This window comes from the organism of the source record quoted next, unplaced genomic scaffold, assembly GCF_019419815.1.
Source record: "Pyrus x bretschneideri cultivar Hongxiangsu unplaced genomic scaffold, Pyrus_bretschneideri_v1 Contig61, whole genome shotgun sequence".
NCBI classification, from domain to species: domain Eukaryota; kingdom Viridiplantae; phylum Streptophyta; class Magnoliopsida; order Rosales; family Rosaceae; genus Pyrus; species Pyrus x bretschneideri.
The window spans coordinates 2491859-2509433 of record NW_025999800.1 but is presented as its reverse complement, the minus strand read 5'-3'; the positions used below and the strand labels follow the sequence as shown (position 1 = coordinate 2509433).

The 17575-nt window shown below is 37.0% G+C and overlaps 1 protein-coding gene and 2 pseudogenes across 1 annotated transcript; all 3 read left to right on the top strand.

Moving 5' to 3' along the window:
* Nucleotides 1–625: 625 nt before the first annotated feature.
* Nucleotides 626–2050, top strand: LOC125471798 (annotated as a pseudogene).
* Nucleotides 2051–8495: 6445 nt separating this feature from the next.
* On the top strand, nt 8496–11577 carry LOC125471743 (annotated as a pseudogene).
* A 1362-nt stretch (nt 11578–12939) lies between these two features.
* LOC103941528 (citrate synthase, glyoxysomal) lies at nt 12940–16923 on the top strand. The gene is made up of 13 exons (XM_009351735.3): nt 12940–13245; nt 13455–13635; nt 13918–14003; nt 14290–14394; nt 14513–14575; nt 14952–15061; nt 15250–15369; nt 15440–15515; nt 15695–15768; nt 15867–15987; nt 16115–16212; nt 16302–16425; nt 16550–16923. Exons 1-13 carry the CDS (start codon nt 12991–12993, stop codon nt 16679–16681), a joined length of 1545 nt encoding a protein of 514 aa, XP_009350010.2. The 5' UTR covers nt 12940–12990; the 3' UTR covers nt 16682–16923.
* Nucleotides 16924–17575: the final 652 nt, after the last annotated feature.

Sequence of the window (17575 nt, the reverse complement as noted above, 5' to 3'; positions counted from 1 at the left end):
TTTGTGGGATGCAATTCCAATGCAAACTATTTTGTCGTTGAAAACCAAAACCTGAAAACACTTTCTTTTTCAAATTTGATCTTAAATTTTTATTCTTGAAAATTGAAATTTAAAATAAAAAAAAACTAAAAATTAAAAAAGAAATAATTATCAAATTGATCCGTTGCTTAACAATAGGAAAACAAAATTGTGTGTGGGAAAAGTGAAACATGCCCCCTTCAAGGTCCCTCGATCTCTTGACCCTACCTGTGCTTTTCAATTATCAAATTCGGATTTGAATCCCTCCTGAGCAAAGGAGATGGAGCCTCCTGAACCCAAATATACGGACCGTTAGATTTGATTCAACAATTACAATTATTATAATTTTTAGAGAAATCCTCTGTTTGTAACCGTTTGATCGAAATTCAGTTCGTGTGTTTAGGTCAAGAGGCTTCGTCTCCCTGGAGAGGATCCAAATCCATCAAATTCTTACTCATATTACCAGATGTCATGATTCCCCCCCCTTCCCCCATTGATTTTCACCACTCCTCCTATCACTTCAATCACTTGTCCTACAACTCACCCTCTCTCTCGCTCTCTCTCTCTCTCTCTCTCTAGCACTCACATGAAGTGAAAACCCATCTAAAAACCAGACAACAAAATGCTGCAACTCACCAAACCTGCTCCACACCTTGACACAATGTTCCTTCCCTTCTCACGCTCTCTCCCTCCACTTCTTCTCTTCCTTCTCCTCGCTCTCCTCCTCCTTCAAACCAGCGCCGCCATCAACACCATGCTTCCATCTGAATCAGAAACGCTCTTCAAGATCATGGAATCCTGTCCTCTGATCAACCCTGGAGAATTCTCACCCTGACCCTTGCCAAGTTCCTCCTCCTGGCCCGGAATCGAGTGCAAAACGGAAAAGACAATCGCCCCATGTCTCCCGGCTAGATTTTGGCTCCCCACCAAACCCCTCCTCAAAAAACGGCCCGCATTCCCTTCCCTCCCTAATCTTCTCCCTCCCATTTCCCAATCTGCTTTCTTCTTCAACTGCTTCACCCACACAAAAACCACCCTCTCTGTTTCTCAAAACAGAGCATCCTCCCCTCCCCTGCTCCAGCAGCTCAGCCTCCGGTCCAACCCGGCACTCACCGGCCCAATTCCACCTCAAATTTCCTCCCTCAAGTCCCTTGAAATCCTCACGTTGTCACAAAACCGCCTCTCCGGTCCGATCCCACCGGAGATTTTCACCCCTCCGGACACTAATCCACCTTGATTGAGCTACAACATGCTCACAGGCACCATCCCTCTTCAGCTGGGCAGTCTTAGAAACCTCCAAGGCCTTGATTTGAGCTACAATTCTCTCACAGGCTCCATCCCAGACACAATTGGTCAACTGGTTTTGCTGCAAAAAGTTGACTTCAGCTCCAATCAACTCACAGGCACCATCCCCAATGGCGTCGAAAAGCTCGGTTTATTGGTTTTCATGGCTCTAAGCAACAACAGGTTAAGTGGGCAATTTCCGAACGGATTGGAAAAGCTGCAGAGCTTGCAGTATTTCATTTTAGACGGCAATCCAATGCACTTCCTCTGCCATTGGAGTTTGGTAAATTGGTGAAACTCCAAGAACTCAGGCTGGCTGATTCCGGCTACTCGGGCACTATCCCGGAATCCTTCTCCCAGCTCAAGAATCTAAGCACTCTGTCGCTGCAGAACAACCGATTAACCGGCAAAATCCCGGTCGGGTTTGGCAGCCTCTCGCACATTTACCACATGAATCTGAGCAGGAACATGTTGGGGGTGTTGTGCCTTTCAATGCAAGTTTCCTCAAGAGGTTGGGGAGGAACTTGGATCTCAGTGGAAACCCAGGTCTCTGTCTGAGTTCCTCAGAAGCTCACGGGTTCGAAAGTTGGAGTTAATGTCTGTGAAGCAGTGATCAGATTGCTTCACCAGCCTTGCCATCGAAGAATTCTCAAGCTCCTCTTCCATCTGGGATCTCCAAAAACCCATTTTTTCTGTTTGCTGTTTTGTGTGTTGGAGATTATTGCATCATCAGATGCTTTTAGTGTGATAAAGTATATTTGTGTTTAATTTAGTCTGATTATTGGTGATTAGCTTAAAATATTTTTAAAAGAAAATTAATGAAAAAGTTTGAAAATTTTGAGTTTTAACCGACAAAATAAAGGATAAAATGAATAGTACCAATATTGACTTTGTAGTGTAAAAATGCAATTTTTTGTTTAAGTGAACATTATCGGAAGTTTTTCATTAAAGTGCTATGGGGTATTTTTTTTTTGAGTTTTAACGAAACACTCTTAGTATTGTTTACTTTTAACGAAAAATCACATTTTTATCTTTTCCTGGTACTATTTACTACATTTTTATTGTCATTTTGAAAAGTTTTTTTGAACTTTTTGTTAGTTTTTTCTATTTTTTTTTTTTTTGGACAAATAGTAAGATATTATATCAAATATCTAAATTACGGAAAAACTAATTTGAACTTGAATGCAAAAGGCGCACATTGCTTTAACACCAACTTGGCCAAACGCATGTAAGCAACCATCTTTTAATTTGTTTGACAATTTTTCTTCCTACAAATTTAAATCATTGTGGTTGATCTAGAAGAATTACTGGTTGTAACGGGTATATTCTCATATTGTATTTCTCTCATTTGTACTTTATCGCGTGACACTAGCCAAATACAAAAATATACCTCACAAAAAGTTACAAAACCGATTACACGTTAGGAGAGAATTTTAAGTGTGACGGTACACAGGGTAGTAAATCACATGTCATTATACAAATAGTGAGATATATGTATTAAAAAATTAATACCTTAAAAAATAAAATTTTCCACCAAGTATATAAACGTAATGTACCACCCGTGTTCCAGTCACAATGAAAATTTCTCATACGATAGAATCTCTGTGATCTACAATTCTAGTCATAAGGGCCAATCATGTTGTCAAATGTCCAGACGGTGGCTGAATAAGCTTTATTCCCTTACTGGTTCCTTCTGTGGGAAAATTTTTAGGTGTACCGGGTACACCAAATTTTTTTGGTGTACCCTCACTCATTAAAATTTTTTGGTGTACAAAAAGTGAGGGTGCACCAAATTTTTTTGGTGCACCCTCACCATTATGAGTGAGGGTACACCAAATTTTTTTGGTGTTACCGGGTACACCGAAAAATCCCTCCTCTGTGATACTAGGTGGACCAATCAATTATTTTCAGCAGCAGATGAACATAAGAAAATCTTGATATAATATTTAAGTGATTTAGAGGACACTGCCATTGGAAATTTGGAATAGCATTTTTCGTGTAATAAGCATGTTTTTCTTTTCTTTGACAAAATTTTCAACCCCATGGCCTTCGGCCATGTTTACCACGAAGCAAACTTCTTGACGGATGTCGTTTTCGACGGAGGCATTAACTTGTTATGGTCATGTAGTGCATAATGTAATATTTAGATTAACTCTATCTTTGATGAGGCTGCTCTTGCATGACAATATAAATGATGTGTAAACAGAAGCGTTAATCAATTAGTAACTTAATACGATGTTAATTAATCATCTACACTTGTTCCAGGATATTTCGCATAATCTAAACCTGCCATTTTATATGTATATGTTATCACTTAAAGATTATCCTTACGAAATTCACTGAAATCAAGTGACATTTACTTATCTAACTTGGTCATATCAAATAGGCGAACACAATATTGTTGATAAACAAAGGAAATGTTCACAATAACAATTGTAGAGCAAGACAATTTCCGGTTGCAGTGAATTTTTGCAAGAATGATTTATGATTGAGCGCTTCTGTGATTCAGATCATGAAATACTTGTGGAGCTGCCCCAAATAAATGATTAACGTTGTTTAAATTATTACTAACTGATTAACACTTAAACACTCGATATATATATATATATATATTCTTCAATAATTCCGTGGAAATATGCAGCTCGTGATTTTGACACTTACTTCTGGGGATATTACCATTAGCAAGCAAGAGAGAGAGTATCATCTGACACTATCTATGTTGGTTCGATTAAAGGTTTAATTTCTGGGGACCAGAACCGGAACCAGATAGATTTCTCTTTGAAGAGTAGACATCAATTTAAACCAGAACTTATAAATTTCTACCACCCATACCAAATGTACAACAATTCATGCTCAGTAAGAAAATAACAGAACCTGGTTAAATTTGTAAACTTCATCAAATAACGAAAGTGAAATGAAATTACAGTGGCGGGGTGGGGTATTATTTGTAGGACAATTGCCCCTGTGGAGGGAAGGTTGATGAAACAAGACCACCTGCATGCAGAGAAGGACTAAATTGCAAAGGACACATGACCCCTCTTAATATATGGATCCCACCATTTCTTTTTCAACATTTGAAATAAAAAAAAACTTCACTATTTGTAAACAGTCTTGGTACAACATTTACTATTTACTACTGCATGCTCAATAGTAAAGTGACCTAGCTATATATTTACCCACCTCCACCCTTCAATTTGAATCCCATGGATTAGGGTATGTAGTTCGTGCTTCTCTGCATTTACAAGTTTGAATTCGTATAAGCAGAAATTTTACTATTTTCGGGTGTATAGCATAATAAAAAATGATGAAAATCTCTCGATATAGATTAGAAACTCACACTAATATTTTTTTATATGTACTTTACTTAATAATCCAAGGGGAAAAGTTTAGTACAGTCCTCTATGCATGCGAGTAATTCTGAGGCGTACATATTTGCTAGAATATGAACATGCAACACAAAAAGCAATTAGTTTCAAGTGATGGTGTTCAATTATGTTTTAAGCCGTCCCAAGGCAAAACTTCCCTTCTCCAATTTGAAATACATTCACCCAAGAATAATTATTGATAGACGCCGATGCATGTAGGGAAAGAGATTTTTCAGTGTGATCGGTATACGGAATGGTACAACATGTGTTATTATAAAAATGATGAAATATATGTTTAAAAGTTAATAACTTAAAAAATAAAATTTCCACCACTTCTATAAAAACTCGTGATGTATTATCTGTGTTCCTGTCGCGAAGAAAAATTTCTCGTGTAGAGGACGAATCCTACCAGCTAAAACCCTAATCCTAAAGTAGTTCAATTTCATCATTGGCTTTGTGCCGCACAAACGTTGATCAACGTTGATATATCTCACTGATAGTTGGCTAAGATACTATAACATACGTTCAAATCAAATGATTATAAAAAATAAAAAATAGTAAACGTGCAATAATTTAGTATTTAGTCTGATGCTATATCATGCACGGTATTTTTTTTGCGGAAGAGGATCCTCTCTGGATCCTCTTTGTGAGGATACAGATAATCAATCAATCAATTATATTCATTCATTGTACATCATGCGGTTAATTTTCGTTAGGTATTATTTATAGGGCTGTGATATTCATATATCTCGTTTTACTTCTCACACCTTTTTAATTTTCGATTGTCGAATAAGATGAATTGAAGAAAATCAACAGACATAAATTATTAAGGGGTCTGTAAGAAGTAAAATTGGGTGTGCGTATAGCACACCCCTATTTATATTCAATTTAAAATTTAAAATTTAAAATAATTTCTAACCGCACGATGTATGATGAATGAACATGATTAATTAATTCTTCGAATCCCCACAAAAAGATCAGGAGATGATCACTTTCCTTTTTTTGCACCACCTTAGATCATAGAGTGATCATTGTTGTACCAAATCACTAATTAATGCATGCATATATAATTGTATATACATGAATTGTAAGCCTTCATTCAAAGGTGGGCAACTATGGACAAGTAGAATCAAATCCAACTTCCAGTTCTAGGAAACGGACATGGATCCTCTCCAGATCCAATTGTCCTAATTCTAGGAATCCATTAATCTGGACTGTTAAAATTTAATCTAACGGCTAAAGTTTTATAACTTTAAAGTGGATCGCTGTTTGTAACCGTTGAATTAAATTTCAACAGTCCGGATTGTTAGATCCTAAAATTAAGACAATTGAATTCGGAGATGATCCATGTCCCTAGGAAACGGGTTCGAACAGGTAAGTCCAAACTATCACACGCCCATCCCGTCTCCAATGCAGTAAAGGAAAAAGGTAGAGAGCACAGTCACTTGTCACACCCACAAATATATATATATATATATATATCCATCCCGTCCCCATTGCATTAAAGGAAAAGGTAGATAGCACAGTCACTTGTCACACCCACTAATATATATATATATATATATTTATTTATTTATTCATATATATTCTATGTTTATCATTCAAAGGCTCATCACTCTCTCGAACAGATTTTGTCATCAAACAAGTATTTGGAAAGTATGAAGATGAAACCCTACTCTGAAAAGGCAACTAGCCATCAAGGCCAAATGGTTTTTTTCGTACGTGCATAATGCATGCATGTGTGAGAGAGAAGCAGGACGTTGATGTTTCACCCGAAACTAAACTAACGATGTATATGTAGCGAGTAACACAACTTCACATGCAAAGTTTGGTAAATTAACTTTCAACGTGAGACATTTCTTCATATTTTCACACACCTTCCTCACCCGTAACGAGTTCCAAAGCCTTTTATGTGGTCTACACAAGAGTGACGTTAAACGTGTATGACAATGAGATTTGATACCACAAAAGAAGTTAATATTCTAACATAAAACTAATTGGTCATACGAGAGTAATTATACTTTTAAAAAACACATACAAAATTTGGTAAACTTCTGATGGTAGACATTTCTTCTTATCGACGAGAATTACTACAAAAGGAGGGGTGGTGGTGAATATAACCAGGAGGGTATGGGGGACTAAGACAGAAACAACGTGTCTGTCACTTTCTTTGTTCATCAAAGAGTTAATAGCAGAAGAAAAGTTGCAGAGAACCTCACGTGGGAAAGGGAGTCCTTTGTGCAGGTACACATTTTTACACCACAATTTTTTATTTTTTTTTCCATTTCACCTATATATTTTGAGAATGGACCGAGATGCTTTATTGCTTTTTGGTAAAATTCAAGATGTCATGTTCAATCATGTACGTTCATCTGATATACATGTGTGTGTGCATATGTATAATATATTGTTGGTTGAGCTTTGAAGCGCAACCATGCAGCTTTCTGCACGCATCATTCTCAAAGGGCCCATTTTTATCTCTGGTCTGTTGGAATTTAACAGCTATATATATAATATATGTGTGCGTGTGTCCTGGAGAATGAAAGTGGTACTATTTTTTCATTATGCTACCAATTATTAACATTCCGATCGAACGGAAATTTTGGCCAAAACTGTTGAAAAATTCGCGATAACTGAAGTTTTTTAGGTTGTCAATTTAAATGCCTAAATGGTCTTTAGTCAAAATAGTTTATAAGATTGACACAATTTTTTATTTTGATCCCTAATAAATGGTAAATGTAGCATTAATTTTTAATTTTGATTAAGTTCTTACTAATTGGAGCACAAACTAAGAAGGATTATCCAATCTCTCCCTCTCTCGTTCTCTTGAAATTCATTTTTGATTCTCGTCTTCTCGTTTTAATCACAAAGAATATGCTTTAATTCCAACATTGAGTTGCTTGCAAGATTGTACGACATAATTGATATGTCTTATTTCTCATTTTTTTAATGTTTATCTCGATGCCAACTTTTTATGATACTTGTTAACTCTCGGATACATTATACATAGTTCAACTAATAACTCAATTATTTGTTGATTCCTTTTTGGTTAGACTGTTGTGTGGACTACTGTATACGATTTGGTTTTATCTAGTAAACAGAATTGAAGGAAAAAAAAAAAAAAACAATTGCCCCTTCTTAGTAGGATGGCATTTTTAAAGTAGGCTTTTCTACTTTTTTTTCTTTTCAAAGACAAAATCTCATTTAAACTTGTGGAATAAAAAAAAAAAAAACATAAGGACAAAGGGCTGGTTTGAAATTGCTTTGTAAGAAGCAATTACGTTCATAAGTGTTTATGTGCAGAAGTGCTTTTATTAAAAACACGTTAAAATTTGATTAAAATTCCAAGTGTTTGCTTTATGAACAAACAGCCGAAAGTGCTTCATGAAAAAATATTTGACGAATGCTTCTCGAAAATAATTTGACATGTGCTTTTTATGCTTGTTTGGAACTTGGAAGTATTTATGAAATTAATTTTTAATAAAAATACAAGTGAACCTTGAAAAAACACTTGAAATGCTCTCTGCAAAAATACATAATTATGCTTCTTCCAAAATGCATTTCAAAGGTTTTTGAAACTTTGAAATATTTTCACAAAAAAAAACGATTTCAGTTGTTTTAAAATCAATTCCAAACAATTAGCTTACCATTTTTTCAGCTAAGGTAATAAAAAACGATTTCAATCATTCTAGAATTAAATCACAAGTAGATCCAGGCTTTAAGTATGGGCCAAATTTTGGGCCTTCACCATCCCACCCAAAAGCATTAACCCAATCCCACTCATAAACCCAACCCAAAGGATTCCCCTTTGCCGGACGGACTCTATTTGCAGACTCCTTACCTTTCTTCTGCGTTTAATCTCACTCTCTTAATCTCAGCAAAATCGCCATGGCTGTGGCTTTGAAGCTCCTGAAGCAACTCCGACCACCGCAGACCACCTCCACAATCCTCCACCGCAATCTCAGCCCACGGCTCTCGAGCGTTCGCAGTGTAACCAGAGTCTTCTCAGACGCTCCTCTTCTAACCGAGCCCCTTCCGGCTTCACCTCCGCTAAACCCTCATTCTCCTTCCCCGTCGTCTCTGAACCAGTACGAACTTGCCAAGTTCGCCTCCATTGCCGAAACCTGGTGAGAGCTTCTCCCTTTTAGCATACAAGGTTCAATTTTTGCACTTGAATTTGATTTATCTGTGGTATGATTGTGAATTCATGACCAATGAGAAAGAAATTTACTTGTTATTGGATTTTTCAGGTGGGATTCTGAAGGGCCGTTCAAACCATTGCATCTGCTGAATTCTACAAGGCTTGCTTTCATTCGCTCCACGCTTTGCCGACATTTCGGGTAAATAGGTTTTCTTGGTGTAGTTTTAGGGATTAGTAATGTTGCCAAATTTGTAGCTGCCGAGTAATTAAGAAAGTAGATTGCTTTGGTGCCTGGCATTGCCTGCTGAAGTGAAATTCGTAAAAGGAACGATACTTTACTAACATTTTTCAAGACTTGAAAAGCTAAATGATGATTCCAAGTATTATGTTTTGTGTTTCTGATGTTCAGGAGGGATCCGTTATCTCCTAGGCCATTTGAAGGTCTCAAATTTATCGATGTTGGCTGCGGTGGTGGAATTGTTTCTGAGGTATGTTATCGTGCACCTTCCCAGGTGCATTCACTCCTCTTCACTGCACATGAACACCGTGTTTATATAATTGTACCTCCTACCTGTGGTGTGCTGATTCCCAGGTGCATTCAGTCCTCTTCACTGCACATGAACACCATGTTTATATAATTGTACCTCCTACCTGTGGTGCGCTGATTCACTATTAATATGTTCTGCATTGTACTCGCACAACATTTTGACTCCTCTTTCAGTTATGTTTAATTTAACTGATAGCTTTACCTAGCAATTGTTTCTGGTTAAGGGGCCATGATAATGTAATAATCTTTAGCCTTTTTTCAGCCTTTAGCTAGAATGGGAGCTACTGTGACGGGAGTTGATGCAGTTGAGAAAATATCAAGATAGCGCGTGTTCACGCTGTATGACTACTCTCTTGAACAATGGCAGTTTATTTAATTTTTTTTATTTATTAAGTATTTGTGCATGTGCAAGTACTTTGTTTCCTAAAGTGTCTTAACATGCTTCTAAACGTTACTCATTCACACAGGATTTGGATCCAGTGACCTCGAGAATTGAATACCAATACACTACAGCTGGTATGCGCTAAATTTGTTCTTATTCTGTGTAGTCAAGTTTGTGGTAATGGATTCAATTAGTATTTAATCTTTCATGCATCTCTTTAGAATGCTGGGTTTCCACCCTTAATGAACACATTGAATGGCTCACTATGATCTTTGATGGCGTAAGTTAGGAAAACTATACTTGGTTGCATCCACTGCATTCAAAAGCTGTTAAATACGATAAATGATTCCCAGCTGATAGCCACTTAAAATGTGTTTTCTTTCTGAGACATTCCTGCATGATATAAATGGTATTTTGATTATTTCAGTATCCTATTTGGAATCTTTGTCCCATGCAATTTACGTTTTTGCGGTGGTATCAGTAAATGTTGGTGATCTTCTAAAACATTTGACCTGTACTAGCACATTGTGTTGTTGTGAGTTTTTTTATTTAGAAAGTGCTATTATTTCAGTGTTGAAGATCGTTTGTATTTTTCTTTAATCTCAAGTAATCGTTCTTTTCTTAATTGTTTTCTTCCAATTATAATATACACAGAAAAGCTAGTTGAGGAACAGAAGAATTTTGATGCTGTTTTTGCTTTAGAGGTAAAAAATGCCTGTATGATTCTCGCTTTCTTCAGTGTTCATAACTAATTTGGTTGTAAATTGATGATTTTACTCAAGGTAATTGAGCATGTAGCAGACCCTGCTGAATTCTGCAAATCCCTGTCAGCCTTAACTGTCACCGGTGGAGCTACTGTTATTTCAACTATTAACCGTTCTATGAGAGCGTATGCTACTGCCATTTTTGCAGCAGAGTATATCCTCCAATGGGTATAATTCGTTATTACCTCCTGCAGTTGATTATGTGTTTTTGATCTACCATGCAACATCTGTTGCTTTGCTGTAAATTTTGCCTTCTTTCTTTAACTTGGTTGTTTTTGTTGTATTCTTGTTTGAAATTCTAGCAGAACTGATTGGTTTATATGCGAGTGATATGATTCCTGTTTTATTAGAACTATCCAACTGATATCGCTATATGATATTGCATAGAAACTTTAGAAATTGTTGTCAATGAAACGATGCTGGGTTTCAAAATCTAAAGTATGTTCAAGTGCACTAAGATTTCTGGAAACATATCCTGAAGCTATACTAAAATTCCATATTATATCGTTGTGATTACAATTGTTACAATTCTAAAGGAATTAACTCTTATTCAATTCAATGTGTACCTCTAAAATAATTCGCTATGGAGGTGGAAGGATTTCTCTATTCTTCAGCTTTTTTCTTTGAAAATGGTTTGATCAAGTCATATTTTCTCAAGTCTATTCATCATCTGTTGATAACATTTTGACTTGAACCAAATCGATTGTTTTACAGCTTCCTAAAGGTACACATCAATGGTCCAGTTTTCTCACTCCCGAAGAACTAGCCCTGATCCTGGAGCGTGCTTCTATTTCTGTAAGTCGTAACAACTTTTTCCGCCCTAGGAACTTCTGCTATTTTTACCCATGCACTTGTCGCTAACGCTTGTTTTCTGTTTGGTTGGTTTTGTGCAGGTCCAAGAGATGGCTGGGTTCGAGTACAACCCTTTGTCAGGTAGATGGTCTTTATCCGACGATGTTAGTGTAAATTTTATTGCTTATGGTACTAAAACAATAACATCCAATTTATAATGTTAAGGAAAAAGTAATTTCCATGCTCCCCCCCTTGCTTGAATGAAAATTTTGTTCTTCTTCCTAGTCTCCAATGTTTCTAATTTCTTTTTGATCTGCATCTATGAGGAAGGAAATTCCGTCATACACACAAGCATTGTCAAACGTTCGCAAGGTCGTGCACGAAAGTACATGAAACGGGGATGTCAAAGTAGCCCATGACATTGTATAATTAGTTTGACACACTGCTACTTTTGACATTCCCGTTTTAGATACTCTTGTGTGCAACCTTAAAAAATCCGTACCGTAATACAATACTTGTGTGTACGATGGATTCCGGAAATCTGTTTCATGTACTATTGTGCGCGACTTTAACTTCCTCAAATTACATTGTATAGTTGGTATGGGATGCTATAACAACGTCTTCGGGAGTAGGAAAGTCCTCGAAAGATGTCACCTCAATAGTCAAAATAGTAATAACTCATGATTCAATGGTGATACGGTCAATTTATTTTAAACCAAGGCATGAAATTCATTAATTTCATTCCATTTCCACATTTATACTTACCCCAAACTTTTCCGACCAAACACGACCTAAGGCCGATCAAATTCTCTTGGAAACCGAAAGCATCAACATAGTCAATACGTCTTCGTATACATAATCAATACGTCGTCGTATATTATCCTGGTCCTGTGTTCCCACCATCCAATTTTCAGAACGCATTGAGCTTCCCGAGACGGATTAAAACAGACCGCGGGACCCACTTATCATCCTTCGCGCCATCGCATTCACTTCCCAAATCAACCGTTCCAACCCGTTAACATGAAACCTCGAGTCAATCACTGCCGTTGATTTCAGATTAACTATTTGCACGCCGCATAAGTCGCCCCGCTTTTACCAATCATTTGAGTTCCTAATTTGCTTGCTAACCTGGCTTCTCTGCCCTCCTCCTATCCCTTTCTATTTTTGTTAAGTTAAGTTAATATTTTATATTAATATTATTTTTATATTATTATCTCTATAAAAAAATCAATATAAAATCTTAACGTGACTTTATTGTAGCGGTGCAAAATATGAGAAAATAGGGGTGTATGAGAAGTGGGATGACAGAGAAGCCGGATCCTATTCACCCAGTCAAAATTATTAACTATTTTTAAATAATAAGATTTAGGAAATTATTATTAATACTTTAAAAATCTCATTTGGCACTCCAAACTTTTTATAATTAGAAATAAAAATACACTTGTGAGGAGTACCAAATGAGATTTTTAGAGTGTTAATAACAATTTTCTAAGATTTATTAAAAAAAAATATATATATATAAATTAAAAATAAAATAAAAAAAGGCAGGAAGAAGAAGAGACGTCTCTCTTTATTAAGCCGTCTACAACTTCTATCAGCTCTCTTCTACCATTTTTCCTCAAATCTTTCTCTCTCTAGAAAATCATCGATCAAAATCTGAAATTTGTCACAGAAGTTTGAAAATTGAAGGTACTGAAATGTCGAGGGTGATGGAATTGCCGGTGACAGCTCGCGCCCGCTTAGCTGTGCTATCAGCGCACCTGGCAGCTGCGACCAACGAGCCCTATGAGTTCGGACCCACTCTCGAGCCGCAATGCGTGTCCGCTCAGAACATCGTACCACCGCCCGGGAACCTCCGGGGACCTTTGACCATCGTCGACGAGAGGACCGGTAAGAGGTATCAGGTCCAGGTCTCTGATGAAGGAACCGTCAAAGCCACTGATCTCAAGAAGGTATCATTTTTTAGAATTATCGCTCAATTTGCTAATCTGGGTATTCGATTTTTTTTTTTTTTTAATTCTTCTTTGCTGGTGCATTTTCTGCTTGGTTGCTCGGAAAATTGCAATAAGTGGAATGAAAGTGAAATTTTTTGTGATGGGTTTTCTGTGTTTTGAATTCGATTAAGTTAAAGCGAGAAAAATTGGTTCTTGTTGTTATGCAGATCACAACAGGGAAAAATGACAAGGGGCTGAAGCTGTATGATCCAGGATATCTTAATACCGCCCCTGTTCGATCCTCGATTTGTTATATCGATGGCGACGAGGGGATTCTTAGATATAGAGGCTACCCAATTGAGGAATTGGCTGAGAGCAGTACCTTTTTGGAAGTGGCCTATCTCTTGAGTAAGTAGCCTCACTTGGTAGTGGCCTATTTGAAGTGAAAGTTTTCATCTTCAACAGGAAGATATACCATTACTTTGACAACCATGTGAAGAATTTATACAACTAAAAATTGTTTGTGGTTATAATTAAGTACTACACAAATAATCTGATTCCCGAACCGTAATATTGAATTATCAAGAATTATTTATTATTAGATAGTCTCTCCATGTCGTTGTCATATCTTCCATTTCAGTTTCTCATTTTGAACTACTTTGCTTTGTTTTTGCCCCTTTTCTTCTCCAGTGTATGGGAATTTGCCTTCTGAAAGTCAATATGCGGATTGGGAATTTGCCGTTTCTCAGCATTCAGCTGTACCACAGGGAATTTTGGTACATTTTCTTTTTGGTATTCTTATAGAAATCCAATGATTATCCCTTGGATCACAATATTGGAATTTTACATGTGATTAACTACATATCACCTTTTTCTTCATATAATATAGATTTTTAATGTATCTTCTAACAATCATGCTACAAATACATATTCTCCAGTCCTCTGGACTCATGGAGGCTTTTTTGCCTTGCAAAAATGCACGAATAAAATTTAATAATTATAATAAACTTCTTTTTATTGTTAATTTGAGCCTTATATACAATGGTGTCTTTTGTATTGTAGGACATTATCCAGGCAATACCTCATGATGCACATCCAATGGGCGTACTTGTCAGTGCGATGAGTGCTCTTTCCGTTTTCCATCCCGATGCTAATCCGGCTCTGAGAGTAAGTTTATTCTTATTGGCTTTTTGCAGAACATGAATTTTGTCATTCTAAGCTTTTAAAGGGATCCATTGTTTGAGGCATCATATCATATCTGATCATATATATTATGTTAACACAGGGGCAAGAAATTTATAAATCGAAACAAGTGAGAGACAAGCAAATAGCACGAATCCTTGGGAAGGTATGTTTATTTTTGTTCTTTACTTGGACTTTCAGCCTTAGAAAATATGGTGTGAATGTTATATATGATGCCATTCTTTATGTTGAGTTTTATTCCCTCCTCTTTCATATCTTAACCAATACACTCCAAACAAATAGCCCCCTTGACGTTGGCTTCTGCCTCTATCAGGCGGTGATAGCCGTTACCTTCTCCTACCACGCCTCTCCCCAGGAATTGATAGGCCTATATAATTAATTGGGATACTTCCCTTAAAGAACCAAAGGAGGCGTTTGCCACCACCTCCACCTCCACAGCCTATGGCTACTTTCTTTCTTTTAGGTCTCTATCACTTATTTGGAATGATTAAGGTGATATTAAATTGTTATTTTATTTCCAGGCACCAACAATTGCAGCAGCAGCTTATTTGAGATTGGCCGGAAGACCTCCAGTTCTCCCTGCTAACAACCTTTCTTATTCAGAGAACTTTTTATACATGCTAGATTCCTTGTATGTCATACTTTTACTCCATCAAGGCATTTAACTGCATAACCTTCCAAATCGTCTTTGGCAATCTTTTTGCCCTCTTCCCTGACGTTGTTTTTACTGTTCTATAAAGTATATGCACATTCATTGTGGAAATATGAAATTTGGTTTCCCTCTTACCCGATTAAGGATTTTTATTTGCAAATCTACAGAGGCAATAGATCTTACAAACCAAATCCTCGACTGGCTCGAGTGTTAGATGTTCTCTTCATATTGCATGCAGAACATGAGATGAATTGCTCCACAGCTGCTGCCCGGCATCTGGCATCAAGGTAGGCATCTTAGAACCTGATTGAAATGATTCAATTCCGTTTTATAACATGTCTGACCCTTTATGTGCAGTGGTGTAGATGTTTACACTGCTCTTGCAGGAGCTACAGGAGCTCTCTATGGCCCTCTTCATGGCGGAGCAAATGAGGTATTTTCAATAGTCCATGTTCTCATTTATTTAAGCATTTTCCTCACGCATTTCTCATGCAAACAACTGGAAGAACACTTTTAATTTGAAATAATATACTTGAGACTTTCTATTCATTAATCTTCTCGTGTTTAATTGCAACTAAAGTTTCTTTTTTGTTGCTGCCTGGATTATTGCAGGCTGTGCTTAAGATGTTAAATGAGATTGGAACTGTTGAGAACATTCCAGATTTCATAGAGGGTGTGAAGAACAGGTATTTAATTTCCTATATCTTGGTAGTTCACAGTCTGGGGAACAGGATTCATGGTGAAAGATTTATTAATCAAACTGAGCTTTTGGTTTTCCCTTCAGGAAGCGAAAGATGTCAGGTTTTGGGCATCGCGTGTACAAAAACTATGATCCTAGAGCAAAGGTCATAAGGAAATTGGCAGAGGAAGTATTTTCCATTGTTGGAAGGGATCCTCTGATTGAGGTGCATTTCTAATACACCTAAAAATTAGAAAACGCAGGAGAGAAAGCTTAATGAATAAGCACAACTTAAATTTGATGGAATTCTTAAGTTTCGAGTGCATCTATCCTGATTCCTATGTCATTTGCAGGTAGCTGTTGCTTTGGAGAAGGCTGCACTTTCAGATGAGTATTTTGTTAAGAGAAAGCTGTATCCAAATGTTGATTTCTACTCTGGATTAATCTACAGGTACTTCTCATTACTTTTCATTCGATGTAAGATTAAGTTTACCTTGCCGAGCTTGTAACTGTGAAGATGTATTAACTTCCATTAATCAGGGCAATGGGATTTCCAACGGAGTTCTTCCCGGTTTTGTTTGCGATCCCTCGAATGGCTGGGTGGTTGGCACACTGGCGAGAATCCCTTGATGATCCTGATACTAAGATCATGAGACCCCAACAGGTTAGTTCCTTGCTCATACTTAAGAGTTTGCCTGTTCATGTGCAATTTTGGTGTTTCTATTAAAATTGCTGATACGTCTGTGTTCATCCCATCTCTTATTTTGCCAATCTTTGTGATTATTCAGGTGTATACAGGAAACTGGCTGCGCCACTACATACCGCCAAGAGAACGCTTAGTACCAGCTGATGTAGACAAGCTCTCTCAGGTTTCTGTATCAAATGCCTCTAGGCGTCGTCTGTCTGGAACTGGTGTTTAGGCACTCAGTCTGAATTGTGTGAAACTTAACAGAAATAAAAATAAATTTCACAATATACCTAGGGGAGAAAGAAGTATCTTTTCATCTTTCTGCATTAAATTATGCCTTCAATGAAGGCGAAGAGTTGCGGAGGCTTGTAGGTTTAGGCATAATGTAGCGAAAATAACAACACTTTGGTGGTGTTGAATTCTGAAATTTCCAGTCAGTCATCTGGTTTAATGTTATTTACGATTTTTAGCTCAGTAGTCCTCGAATGGATATGTAGTTCTTATATATTTTTGGATTTTCGATCAATACTACTCATCATTGGATGATACAGAATGAATGGCTGAGATTAAAAATGGAAGATCTAAACAAATTTACAAATCAAATCTAACGGCTAAAATAGCTGTAATATTGAATGATGCGCACCATTGGTGTTTGTGTTTTCTTATAACAGTCCTCTACCTCTAAAATCGTGGAAGGACTAAACATTGCAGAATCCTGCAACCAAATGAGTTTTCTAATTGTAAGGCTGCATATGATAGATGATCCTCTTGACCATCGCAAAGCGAAGAGTCTTGTTAGCTTGGTGTTGCCCTTCTATTTGTTAGTACTCATCCGAACCTGGAGAATGACACTAAGTAGGCGGTCAAACTCACTTCTTTTGACAGAAATAAAAGTAAAACAGTTTTTGAACCCCTAATTTATAAAAAAAAATTTATTCATCAAGAGGGGTTTATACCAATTCCAATTGCACTTTTACCATGCATCCCATGCGAATTAGGCATCAATCTATCTTAAAAGGCGTTGGTGTATAAGTCCTAGAGTGCTGTTGTACTCGGTTTTGTGCTAAGTTTTTCGTTAGTTCAAAATACTTCATGTCTTTTTTCAAAGTTTCTTTCTAAGTCTTCC